General features: G+C 40.4%; 1 protein-coding gene and 1 long non-coding RNA gene across 10 annotated transcripts in view; one reads left to right on the top strand and one right to left on the bottom strand.

Annotated features, from left to right (window-relative positions):
* Window positions 1-3686, top strand: part of LOC103348804 (uncharacterized) — a 38104-nt gene extending 34418 nt beyond the window's left edge. For both annotated transcript variants that reach the window (XR_007920618.3, XR_016231993.1), the window contains exon 4: window positions 2691-3686. This is a non-coding gene — a long non-coding RNA (uncharacterized LOC103348804). The remainder of the gene's footprint in view (window positions 1-2690) is intronic.
* Window positions 1-13752, bottom strand: part of HECW2 (HECT, C2 and WW domain containing E3 ubiquitin protein ligase 2) — a 452881-nt gene that overhangs the window by 14369 nt on the left and 424760 nt on the right. For all 8 annotated transcript variants that reach the window (XM_089330142.1, XM_089330141.1, XM_051849332.3 and 5 more), the window contains 5 exons: window positions 12769-12898; window positions 11324-11470; window positions 10631-10745; window positions 8273-8358; window positions 6929-7041 (listed from right to left, as the gene is read on the bottom strand). In XM_089330142.1, coding sequence (XP_089186268.1) covers window positions 6929-7041; window positions 8273-8358; window positions 10631-10745; window positions 11324-11470; window positions 12769-12898 — 591 coding nt within the window. The remainder of the gene's footprint in view (window positions 1-6928; window positions 7042-8272; window positions 8359-10630; window positions 10746-11323; window positions 11471-12768; window positions 12899-13752) is intronic.

Here is a 13752-nt window from a genome sequence, read left to right as displayed (position 1 = left end):
GTGGGGCCAGAGATGTGGCATAGTGGGTTAAGCTAGTTCTTATAAGGCCAGGATCACATATCAGCGCTGGTTTGAGTTCCAGCAACTCCACTTTCAGTCTAGCTTCCTGCTTATGTGCCAGGGAAGGCAGCAGAAGATGCCCCAAATGCTTGGCCCCTTCCATGGGAGATAAATATAGAGGTTCTTGGATCCTGGCTTTGGCCTAGCCCATATCCAGACCTGGTGGTTGTGGCCATTTAGGGAGTACGAAAGTCATTCTCTCTCTCAATCTCTCTCTCTCTCTCTCTCTCTCTCTCTGTTTCTCTCTCCATCTCCCTGCTCTCCCTGCAGCTCTGCCTTTCAAATAATTAAGTAAACCTTTTTTAAATAGCGATTTTTGAATATTTTGTCTGAAGGTGGTCTAAAGTCATCCCTCAAGTTTATAAATCCATTAAAAGCAATATTAGTTGGATGCTATACTGATTGGTGCCAGCACAGGGCTCTGTGTTCGGGGCAAAACTGCATTGAATTCAAAAAAGGTCCTTATTCTCATTGGAGTGATATTCTAAAGGGAAAGACAGAAAATCGGTAAGAAAACTGATAATTAAACATGAAGCTTGAGTTGGGGTAAGTCCTTCCAAGAAAAAAGGGAGACAGAATGACAGGTGTACTGGGGCAGAAGGCTTGTAGGCCTTTCTTAGAAGATCTTGGCTAAGCTGAGTTCTTGCAGATGAGAAAGTCAGTCATATGAAGAACCAGAAGAAAGAAGATTCAGCAGCAGATCCCAGAGTCTTGAGGCAGAACTGAGTTTACCATGTTCATGGAACAGCTAGAAGGAGGCTGGTGTATTTCACAGGTCGGGGTGGGGGGTGGGGTGGTAGCGGAGGTTTTTTTTTTGGACAGGCAGAGTGGACAGTGAGAGAGAGAGAGAGACAGAGAGAAAGGTCTTCCTTTGCCGTTGGTTCACCCCACAATGGCCGCCGCAGCCGGCGCCGGGCCACAGCAGAGAGCTGGCCTGGAAGAGGGGCAACCAGGACAGAATCTGGCGCCCCAACCAGGACTAGAACCCGGTGTGCCAGCACCGCAGGCGGAGGATTAGCCCAGTGAGTCGCGGCACTGGCCGGTAGTGGAGGTTTTAAATGTTGAGATTGGACTGGGAGGCCAGACGAGGTCTCCTACCTGGAAATCCATTGGAATAAGCCATTGGAGGGTGTAATCAGGGGAGAAAGGTGACCTGAGTACTTGATCATAGTGGTTGCTAAGTGCAGAATGAATGAATAACAGGGTCCCCAGGGTAGAAGCAGGAAGGCTGCCAGCAGGTTATGCAGAAGCCAGGTGAGGGTGATGATGTCCTGGACTAGTCTCAGGGAAACAGATTGACCTAAACTGTTTTTTGCTCTTGAGGCTAAGAAAAGGGGAGAAGCATTCTTTAACAGTTGTGATGTCTATCACTAAGAATAATTATTTAAAATATGACTGTGAATGGGTTTAACTTGGACTATTACTATCCTCTCTTGCCAGCAACAATTAAATCTCTTTTCACCCATTAAATAATCGCAAATTGCTTAGTTTTTACCTTTAGTGTTTATTTTAATTACTAAAGTGTTCCCTTTTAGACATAGTGTGTGTTTAAGATAAACTTACCTACCTTTGAAAGTAAAGAGCAATCCAAAAGGTATACCACATATAAGAATTTTTAACATAGTAGTTTGCAGTATCCCTGGCACATTTTTGTTAGTTCATGTTGATTCCATGGTAGAATAAAGTTAAAATTTAAAATATTACTCTTGATCTGAGAGGGAAGGCAGAGGGGAATGGAGCTGAAGAGGGTCCTGTATCTGAGACTGAGCTGTGGAGCACTCTAGGCTATGGGAGTCTACTGCCAGTTCCCTCCCAAACCAAAAAACACCTCAGCTGCTCAGCAGGAATAGGGAATTGGGGGAGCGAAGGAGGAACACCTCAAAGTAAATACACAAAAAGGTGGCATCAAGGGGACCATCCAGTGCTCACCTCTTTTCCTATTTTTTAAATTGAGGAAAGAGACATTATATTTCAGGACTTTTCAGATATGATTCTAGTTACTAGCTGAGAGTTCACCCTGACAGTAAGTAGACAATGCTCTCCATACCAGAGGAGAAAAATTTGAATTACTGATGATACTGTAGAGCAATATTTAATAACATAGGAAGATGCTCACGATTAGTGACATAGTATAAACAAGAAGCAGATTGCAAACAAGATGTGCAGTATAATTATATTTTTGCTTTTAAATGTATATGTGTGTGCACATAATATTTTGTAAAAACAGTTGGAAACATACTCCAAAATGTTAACAGAGCTTATCTCAGTAATGGACTTTTGACTAATATGTATGAATATACTTCAAATATATACTTAATATATTTTAATATGCACACATATTTCTTGGCATTTTTTGTAAATGGTTTTTTAATAATAAGAAGCAAAACCAGAGTTTTAAAGTGAAAAAAAAAGCTGTCATATCTTCTTTTAAAAAACTATTTTATTTTCTAAAGTTCTAGTCCATTGGAAAAAATGTCTCCCTGAGACACCTATATCATAATTAACTCTTACATTTTATTTCTTAAGTTGGGTCAGCATTTCATTCATAATAATCTCCAGACACAGCCATTTTCAAAAAAGTAATGCTTCCTGCTTTGGCAAAAACTCGTGTTCCCCCATCTCCCCTACAGCTTGCCAACTGCTCTGCCCTATCACCCTGTATGGCAGGAACCTCAGAGATGAACACAGGAGTTTTACACAACATGATCGGAGAAGTGCACTACCCTATATCATCCAGACTGGCATGGGACAACCCACTTTTTGGACTATATGAGAGCAATTGACTTATAGTGAATTGAATCTCATGAACTCCGGCAGAGCACTGGGGATAGGAAGTCTACAGAAATGCAAAATGCAGAGCTAACCTAACCAGCAACCACAAAGCAGAGGAAGTGCAGTCATGTGTTCAGGCTGAACGTCTCCATGGAGACTGCCAATGGTTTGCATCATTATTTATCATCTGGGTCTCAAGTTACTTTATTACCACAAGAGAGGAAAAAAAGAGCCATGCACTCAACTTGTGCCAGCTTCAGAGACAACCATATATACTTTAACCCATTTCTTGTCCCACACTGTGAACACTGCTATTCACTACTACTGCAAAATTAGAGTAGGAAACTGAGAAAAGAATGAGACACATTTTCCTGCTGGAAGGCTGACAGGCCCTGGGTCACCCTACAGACTAAGATGCTCTCCCTCATCCTGTCCAGCCCCTTCTAACTCTCCAGGACACAACCATCCATGCCCATTTCAAGATGATGCCAGGCTTCTTGGAGGATTCATTTTTTTGTTTTTTAAAGAAGGACATCCTTCCATTTTCCCTCCAATGTTTATGTATAACATCACACTGTAAATGCTAAACATAGTCTCACTAATAGGAAAAAGAAATACATTGGTGCTTACCAGCTTGGGACAGACCAGCTCTTCATGCAACCTATTTCATAAAAGGAGAGTAAAATGGCTCGAGTGAATGTGTTTCAATGGTGGGAAACATGGATGTGGTCATGTAAAACAATCTCTTTAAACCAGAATTAATCATAACCCACCCTTTTTGCACTTAAGGAATAACACATGGTTCTTAAAGGGTGATGATAATGTTTTCAGTAAAGAAATTGTATCTGATAGAACTATACTGTCATGTGTTAAAGTGTGTGCGTGTATACCATATTTTAATGGAGTAGAATAGTAGCTTATAGACATTTTGTATAAAAGTTTTAAAAACAACAACAAAACCAAACTAGCGGCTGGTGTTGTGGCACAGTGGGTTACACCCCACCAGGAACACCAGCATCCAATATGAGTACCAGTCACAGCAGAAGATAGCAGAAGTACTTGGGCCTCTGCCACCAACCATTGTGTCCATTTGGGGAGTGAACCAGTGGGTGGAAAATTTCTCTTTTTGTCTCTCCCTCTCTTTCTGTAACTCTGCCTTTCAAATAAATAAATAAGTCTTAAAAAAAAAAAAAGACATACTACCCTGAGGTCTTTCATATGCATTGTCTTACTCAGTTGTCACAATATTCTTTGATCATGTCATGGTTATTCCTACTTCACAGAGATGGATCTAGGCTCCTGCTTAGGATCATATGGCTCATGTGTCAGAAGGCTCAGATCTGTGCTTAGGTCTTTTAGTTTATATAAGCTGAATACAACGCTGATGTAGAATATTAGTCAAGTGATTTTTTTCCCTTTTATTCATCTCCTAGAGCTAGAGCTTGTTGGAGAGTGTCCTGCTATCATCTTTATCTGGGATATTATATAATTTAGGTAAAACTAGGAATGTAGTAGCAGTCTTAGATCATGATGAAGAGAGGAAGAAATCATTCCTGTTACCCAGCTGTGTGACTGCAGTGACAATGAAGAACACCCCATTTACAATGACTCAGCATGTGAACTTCCTAGAGCTACCAAGAGAAGTAGAAATGTGAACACAGCCTGCGCTCCAAAATTCTGTATCAGCCTTTCAATGTTACTTTCTACAATCCAATCGAATTTACCAGCCCTTTCCAGTCTTCTACAGATGAGAAAACTGAGGCCTACAGATCAAGTGATCTTCAAAGTCCCAGGGTTAGCTGGTGGCAGAGGTGGGACGGACTAGAACCCAGGTGTTCTAATTGCCAACCCCATGCTCTTGCCTAATACGTGTTACAGGTGATGGTGACAGAATCACAATGACAGCTGCCATTGACCGGATGCTTACTCAGGTAGTAGTGAGTGTCTTACATGAATGATTTTAACCTTCAAAATCACAAACCTACAAGGTAGATGAAGAAAGAGATGCTCATAATTAAGCACATTCACCAAGAGCCCACTGAAGGTAAGTAACAGAGCTGCGATGAAGGTCAGATCTCTGTGACGCTAAAGCTACATGTGTGTATTAAATCACCTTTTACTTCCCACCAGGTTTGGGGAAAACTGCAGTGATTAAATATGAATAGCTGATATTTCTGCTTATTGTTACAGTTTATGCCACATATCTTAGTGATTTTAACAGAAATAAATTTCAACAAAAAGTTGACACATTTATCTGCCCTGTCTTGCTTCTTTGATGCTAATTCCTAGGTTTTTCAGGAGAGTGAAAAACCTTACTGTTTCTAAATCTATTTTGGGAAGACAAATATGTGCTGAATTAAGGAAAAAACCCATTATCCAAGCATAAATAAAATATGCTAGTTTTTAAATAAAGAAATTACAGCCTCCCACATTTGGAGCATCAGGTATGCCAGGTAATGCTTAGGTATTTGGATGTAGCACCTGTTTATGGATTGTGATGCAAGCAAGGTAGATGAGGAGCGTCACAAGCCTCTGAGTTTGCACTATTCATTTCCGTTTGTATTTTCAGTGTTCCCCAGATTTTTTTCACCTGTTGATGCTAAGAACACAGTTCTTAAGAATTTGTGTTAGGGCCAGCGCCGCGGCTCACTAGGCTAATCCTCCACCTAGCGGCGCCGGCACATGGGGTTCTAGTCCTGGTCGGGGCGCCAGATTCTATCCCAGTTGCCCCTCTTCCAGGCCAGCCCTCTGCTGTGGCCAGGGAGTGCAGTGGAGGATGGCCCAGGTGCTTGGGCCCTGCACCCCATGGGAGACCAGGAAAAGCACCTGGCTCCTGGCTCCTGCCATCGGATCAGCGCGGTGCGCCGGCCGCAGCGCGCCGGCCACAGCAGCCATTGGAGGGTGAACCAACGGCAAAGGAAGACCTTTCTCTCTGTCTCTCTCTCTCACTGTCCACTCTGCCTGTCAAAAAAAAAAAAAAAAAAAAAAAGAATTTGTGTTAGGGGCCAGCGCTGTGGCACAGCAGGTAAAGCCTCTGCCTGCAGTGCCAGCATCCCATTTGAGCGCTGGTTCGAGTCCTGGCTGCTCCACTTCCTATCCAGCTCTCTGCTATGGCCTGGGAAAGCAGTGGAAGATGGCCCAAGTCCTTGGGCCCCTGCACCTGTATGGGAGACCTGGAAGAAGCTCCTGGTTCCTGGCTTCAGATTGGCATAGCTCTGGCCATTGCGGCCAACTGGGGAGTGAACCAGCAGATGGAATAATCTCCCTCTCTCTCTCTGCCTCTCCTTCTTGCTCTCTGTGTAACTCTGACTTTCAAATAAATAAATAAATCTTTTAAAAAAGAAAAGATATAGTTTAGGGGCTGGTATTGTGGGGTAGTAGGCTAAGTCTCCACCTGCAGAGCTGGTCCCATATGGGTGCCAGTTTGAGTTCTGGCTGCTCCTCTTCCAATTCAGCTCTCTGCTTGTGGTCTGGGAAGATTGCCCAATGCTTGGGTCCCTGCATCTGTGTGGGAGACTTGGAAGAAGCTCCTGGCTCCTGGCTTCAGATCAGCCTAGCTCCAGCTGTTGCGGCCGTTTGGGGGGTGAACCAGCTGATGGAAGACCTTTCTCTTTGTCTCTCCCTCAATCTGTCTGTAGCTCTACCTCTCAAATAAATAAATAAAATCTTAAAAAAGAGTTATAGTCTTAAGCAGTATAGAATACATTCATGATTTAGTATTTTTTACAAACCATAATGGTAGCTTTTAATGAAGGGATTCTAAGTAGTTATTAACATAAACTTAAAACTTGAACATCTGGAAACATCTAGATTTGAGCCACAATCATAAGCCACAAGTAGGATGACCAATGTTGCTTTACTTATGTGAGCAAATGCATTAATTTTGCGTGTGTTTTATAGTTGAAGGTAGGGGTGGATTTGCCCTTTTTATGGGAGACCTGGGAGATTGCCCTTCAACCCTTCCTGTAGAAAAGTAATCAGAGAAAAACTCACTCTACAAACTTCTTCCACTCTCCCAACCTTTTAACATAAAGTAGTAATTAGTCAATATGTAATAAATTACGGTCACTCGTAGAAATGTAATTTTCTGTTTTACCTGGGAAGAGCAGTAATTTTCCCCCATTTCTCCACACAGAATCTTCTAGGGCCATTGCTCCCTCGGAGAGAAGCAAATCCTTCATAGGGAATGCTGGATGTACCGGTAACAAACTATCAAGCCAAGAAAACAGAAAGGAGCTGGTGAAACCAGAGACCAGCAGGCAGGGAACCATGGCATCACATGGGTGCAGAGCGCCTCAGGAAGAGCAGGTGGGAAAGTTCGGAAGACAGAATTTTTTGGGTGTGGGATAACCATACACAGGAATTCTGACAATCAGCCAGAATGAAATACTAAAAAAGAACAATGCATTATAAAGGGAAAGTTATGGAAGCTTTCTAGAAAATAAGGGGTCCTATGAGCTCAGAAGCTAACCCAGGCATAGTTCCTACTATAGATGAATAAAGTGGTTATCAATTAACTAAGTCTATTAGCATCAGCCCCTGACCAACTCAGGGTTAATTACAAAGAAACAGAATTTCTAGGCCTGCACATTTGAAGTTCAGATCCTTAACCTAAAGGAGCTAATATGCAGTCTGCTTGTAAGGCTGTGCCCGAGCATGCAAGAGCCCGCCTCATGTCTGACAGCTCCTCAGCAGCAACCAAGCGGCAATTACCAGGGTGCCTATAAACAGCACAACAAAATAAAGACTTGCCAAGTGGTCTTGAATGTCATTGTTTTCTCAAATTTGTGGCAAGTTCAAAAAAGAAAAAGAATTCATTGTCAAGGAACTGGGTCCCTGCTCAAAGTGTTGAAGATCATCTTTTTGCTGCTAGGGATGTGGGCCTCTGGGATATCCTGCAGGCCTCTTGCCTGAGGGACCAAACTGCCCTGATGGCAGACGTTGTTCCTGGGATCCTGGGACTTACAGCTCTCGTGAAATGCTCTGACTCAGCTGGGCATGTTCTGCATAGGGACGCAGACACACAGCCCTGCAGAGAAGTCTGGAGCATTTCTAGATAAACATGGTATGTTTGTATGGACAATATTTAGCAATTATTAAAAATGTTGGGGCCAACATTGTTGTGCAGTTGGTTAAGCCCCTGCTTGTGACACTGACATCCCCTAGTAGAGCATGGATTAGAATCCCAGCTGCTGCGCCTCTGATCCAGCTCCCTGCTAATGCACCTGGAAAGCAGTGGAGGATGGCCCAGGTACTTGGGCCCCTGCCATCTGGATGGAATTCCAGGTTCCTGGCTTCAGGCTGGCCCAGCCCCAGCTGTTATGGCCATTTGGGAATTGAACCAGCACTCTTTCAAATAAATAAAATAGATCTTTAAAAACATACATTTCCAACAATAATCATACTGATTCAATATACAGATTTACTAGTGACATCTTACCTGTAACAACCTTAGTCGTTGTTCATTGTTGAATCTTTCCACTGCAGCCCAGAACCACCGAATTACAATATGATTGTCATGATATCCTATCAAACCAATCATGAAAGTCCATATTACTTTGATTATTTTATCCTAAGCCACCAAGATTAGCAACAAAAGACACAACCCCCAGACATAGACCATCACCTTGAATTCTTTAAACGTTGTCAGTGAATTAAGACTAAGGATAATCAAAAGATAAACAAAAACAAAACTAAATGAAACCAACATTTAGTGGTGACTAAATGAAACTAATGGCAAGAATGACAATAAATGAGTTGTTTGAACCAAATCATTTCTGAAAATTCTAATTGCTGTTACTGGAAATGCTTAACTCTTTTGATCAGCCACATAAAAAGTAATTTTCAAGTACCACTGCGCCTAACACAGCACTAAGCTTGAAGATACAGTGGCAAAGAAAATGGACCCTCACAGGGTTTCTAATGGAGGACAGACATATTTATCAAATAATTTATACAAATAAATATATAATTGGAAGCACATATATTTTAAAATCAAATTACTTTTGTGATGATTTACAAATAAAAAGCAAAATATCCTTTAATTCTTTCAACTAAAAATATCATAGTCATCAACTAAATTTTAAACTTTAGTAGAATTTAATAAAGTATTGGAAGTATCATTTATAGGATAGAGGAAGGCAGTGCTTGTGAATTCCAAACCTTTCAGTGAAAAAAAATTTAGAGAGAAGGCTGACAAGGATGATGGTACAATTAGTGATTCAAACCAATTAATAGACCTATTTTATGTACACAAGAACTGCTTTAATTCTGAGTCAATAGTTCCAAAAGAAGGTGAGTAGAAATCATTTTATTTCAGTAGCTGTAGAATCCGGGAGGACTCTCTCTCCCCATTTACCATTTCACTAGAGTTGTATGATCTTCTTTTAGAAAAGAGAGAGACCCTAGTGAAGGGTAAACAAAACTGGATTGAACCTAGTCACACCAGGGTCTGTGTGGAGCCTTTGGTAAAGAACAGTTCTCTGGCACTGAGCAAACAGTTTTCTCATCTGTACAATAAATGCAGTGGCTCTTTGTAGCTTTGAAGTTTTCTGGCCTCATGAATCAGTCCTTCTTCTGCTCCTCCTTTGCTTTCCTGGTGCCAAGCCTTTTGGAGGAGGAGAAGTGCATGTGTCTCCTCATATTCTCCACACACAGCTGTGGTATGGACAAATGGCAAGTGGCCGCACAGCCACCTCCTCCGTCAGTGCCAGCTAGTTGAGTTAGCAAATATGGAAGCTGAGTATCTCATCCCTTCTCTGCCCTCTCCCAGGGATTTCATTTGAAAAGATTTATAATAACCATAGAGATAGATCCTTGACTAGTCAGATAGAGTAAATACAATTTATACTGTGTAAATATAAAAATAGCCACTTTGATGAACTTCATTGCTATTAGAATATCCTGGAGAACAAGCTAACAGTCATTATTGTAAAAATCTAAGCTATGTTGCATGCCAGAGAAAGTATATTTTAGTTAGTAAAAATAGTCTGGTGAACACAATTGTAACCAGCACCATATATGGGCTATACATAGGGCCAATTGGAAAGACTTAGTTCAGCCACTGAACTTCAGAAATAGCAGCAATGGAAACTGCAATTTAATACAGTCTTTCAAAGAAAATGGGCAAACAAGTTAGCCATGGCAAAAGGACAGGAAAGAAGAGTTAAGCTCAGGCAAAACCAAAAGTAATTTACCAAATGTTAACACATTTTTTTTCTCAAAACATGTCTTTCCCCCAATATCTGTCTCAAGTGACATATAATTGGAAAATGGGTCTGCTAATTTATTAATTTGGTGACTATATTTTTTTACTACTGCTAAACTTGCTGAATTTTAAGAACCCTGTGTTACTCCATTCAAGTGTTTCAACTGTGAATGACAACTAGTAAGTAGAACTGCAGAAAAACTGTGCTGATTAGGAAGCTCAAAGGGCGTGCTTCTTTGAGTTTTAAAATGAAAATGAAATAGGTGGAGTTTGACCAGCTGGCTATTAGCTCCCCAGTGCGTCACTAACAACACCATAAAGTAATTAATTACTGTTCCTCTGGTCACATTTCCAACCATTAAGAGTTATGACATCCTCAGATGATGTGTAAACAGTCCTTCCCCCATCTGACAGATGAGGTAACTAGGAAAAGAAGGGAATGTACCTTGCCCAAAGTCTCAAGGGAGACTGCATCAGTCCTATGATTAGAGGGCAAGTGCTTTTGCCTCTCCTATGTTCAGATCAGCACGCAGAACCATACCTTCCTTTAATTTTAAACTTAAAATCCAATGTCTATAAACCAAATTTCACCTCCTCTATATTCCGTGTTGTTTCTCCAGTCACTTAGGTCTATTTCAGCTGTGCCTGCGATGACCAATTCTAGTTCTCTCGCATCAAAAACAGACACCAGTCTGGCATCCACCACCTGTGGAATAATAAGAATATGGGGGTATGGCTTAAGCACCTGGGAAAAATTAAGTCTCATCAGAAAAAGGAGGTTTCAGAGATTTTCAGGAATAATATGGATGTTCCTGTATAGGCACTTGGGAATTTTTTTTTAGGAAAAGTTGATGAGACTTCACTCAACAGGATTTTGGTTTCATAATTAATACAGTTTCTTTTTCTCTTTTGAAAAGGAGTTAGAAAAAGTCACATGGAATACATGTAATAGCTCATTCTGACTCTCAGATATGATTTCATATATCAAACACGTGGTTTGATTAAACATATCTAAGCATAAGTAAGGAGTATGACTTAAATATTATTAGTGGCCATAAACCATCACATGTTCTTTGAATTTGGGTCATAGTATGTTATTTCAGTGACTCATGTCACAAGTACATTAAGCTTTTTTGTGCTCTTGAAACATAAAAGAAAAAATATTGGATTTTTAAAATTAAAAGAAAATAGGTAAATGCAACAGAAGACAAAATGGAATTGTTCCACGCCGTACAGGGAGATGAGCCTCAGCACCACTTATATGAGACTGATAGCTATCTTTACCTCATAGAAGCCACGCACTAGGCTCTCTGTTTGTTGTACAACACCCCTTTCAATCCTCCACTTCACCATCCTCTCGATGTATTCCTTCTTGTTCTTCTCTGTCACTGGGATATTGGCACCCCCTGGCTTTAATTCTCGTTCAGTAATCTGAAATTTAAAAAAAATAATAAACAAAACAAAACAAAAAAACAGGAGGACTGACCAAGGAGGAATGCTCTTGATGTCATAAGAACACTGATACCAAAGAGCTGACCTGTCCCTATCCTGCCCCTACATTGCATAAGCAGGCAGGGAGGTTCTACACAGACAGCACATGTAGGCACAGCACTCACTTAAGACTGGGCATTGGGCTGATATTTGAGAAACTCAGTGGTTAAAAAATATGCATTTCAAGTTCTAAATCCTAACAAAGTAAATCTTTTAAGATGTAAATGAATTCATTTCAGACACTAGCCCATTATTAGAAGTAAACATTATTAGAATGTTTAAAAAAGCCATTTCACGAATTCCTCTAAGGTTCAGAATCCAGAATGTCCAAATAGCCAATATCTAAGTAAAGGTTTACTTTAATGAAGCATAGTCATTCTCAAGTGAATGTTAATTGAAAATTTCATTTTTAAAACACATGAAATACAGCAATTCAGCCAAATATTAATGCCTAAATAAGACTATTACTTATGAGATACTATATGGTGGGGAGGTATCTTTCATTTGCTGGTTCACTCCTCAAATACTTGCAACAGTTGGGACTCGACCAAAGCAAGGAGCCAGGAACTCCATCCAGGTCTCCCATGTGGAGGCAGGAACTCAAGTTCTTATGCCATCAGCTGCTGCCTCCATGGCTCACTAGGAGAAAGCTGGATCAGAAGTGGAGCAGCTGGGACTCAATCCCATGTACCCCATATGGGATGTGAGCATCTCAAGCACTGTCTTAATCCACAGCATCATAAAGTTCGTCGTGAAAGAAGTCTTTTAACCTACCCTTCTGTCAACATCAAAACAACAACAACAACAACATATTCTCTGTTTTTAAGGCTTCTCCAAATATGGTTTTTATTGCTTCAGCCTTAATACAATCAATTTTGATACTTAAATCTGAAACAGAGTTAACTACAAGTGGTGATTAAATAACTTAATATTCAACTCTGGGATAGCACAAACATTTGAAAACTGTATTCTATCCAAGCATATGTTCAAATATTTGTGGATATTTTAGTTGACAATAAAAGAGAGTTTGCTTATAACATACAAAGAGTTACTATAATTGGTAAAAGAGAACATCTTCATCTGCAATTAGCATTAGAATAATCTTTGTAACCAAGATTACCATCACATTGTATGATCTTGGGTTTAAATCAGCCAAGAGTTACAAATGTATAAGCATCTTTACTGACCAATAACCTTCAATTACCATACTCAGATAGCAGGTGTGCACATGTACAGACCTGCCCAAAAACTTCTTCATTCACAGTGAACGTGAGGTCCAGGATGTCATGGATGTCATTGTCTTTCATCCACTGCAGGCTCTGATGGAACTCTTCATCAAGGTATTCCAGATCACTCAGGTCACACAGACTAGGATAACAAATGGATAGAGACAAATGCATGAGGCTATGAGGAAAGAATCAAAGAATTAAAGGCAAGAACACCACCAAACAAATAGGCAGTGATTCCTGGAAAGTTCTTAGTCAAGTTCAGTAAGCAAACCTGTGAAATAATTTTGAAATTTGGTGTATGTTAGAAAACCCTGGACATATAAAAATGCCTTAGGACTTACTCTGTCCTCTGTTTCACAGACATAGATCTGGAGGAACAGAATGTCAGTCAACACACATCCACAGTTAACACCAGATCAGGAACCGGATAGAACTCGAGTTGACAACTTGGGTCCAATATTTCTTTTGGCTGCATTACATTACCATAAAATTTTGTTTTCCTCATTTGAAATTATTTCTATATTCCTGCAATATTATACTTTTTTATTTAAAAAATTAAATTTTGTGATGTATATTCCTATATATCCCCTTTTCCTCCATGGTTCTTTTTCTTGTGCTTCTGAAAACAGTAAGCCACAGAATTTCTTTACAATTATAATGGCTTTCCATATTTCTACATTTTGCTTCATTGCATAGAGAGGATCTGCATGAGGTAGAGCAAGTATTACATGGTCCTGTTGTAAGGTAGCAGTAATTAATTTGCTACAGTAGTTTTGAAATATTCTTCCGTCTCAGCCCAATTTGAAAGACATTTTGTGCGAGTCAGTATAAATGTTTATCGACATCTTAATGGCTATGTGATGAGCAGTCACTGTGCCCAGGAGCTACTGGTCTAGTTGGGGAAATGGACACACAAACAGATAGTTGCTACGGTAGTCTTTTTTTATCTGTAGTTTCACTTTCCATGGTTTCAGCTACCTGTGTTCAACCATG

Source organism: Oryctolagus cuniculus, chromosome 3 (assembly GCF_051225735.1).
Source record: "Oryctolagus cuniculus isolate XC-2025 breed Fujian yellow rabbit chromosome 3, ASM5122573v1, whole genome shotgun sequence".
Classification (NCBI taxonomy): Eukaryota; Metazoa; Chordata; class Mammalia; order Lagomorpha; family Leporidae; genus Oryctolagus; species Oryctolagus cuniculus.
Note: the sequence above shows the minus strand (reverse complement) of the source record. Positions and strands in the feature narration are given on the sequence as shown.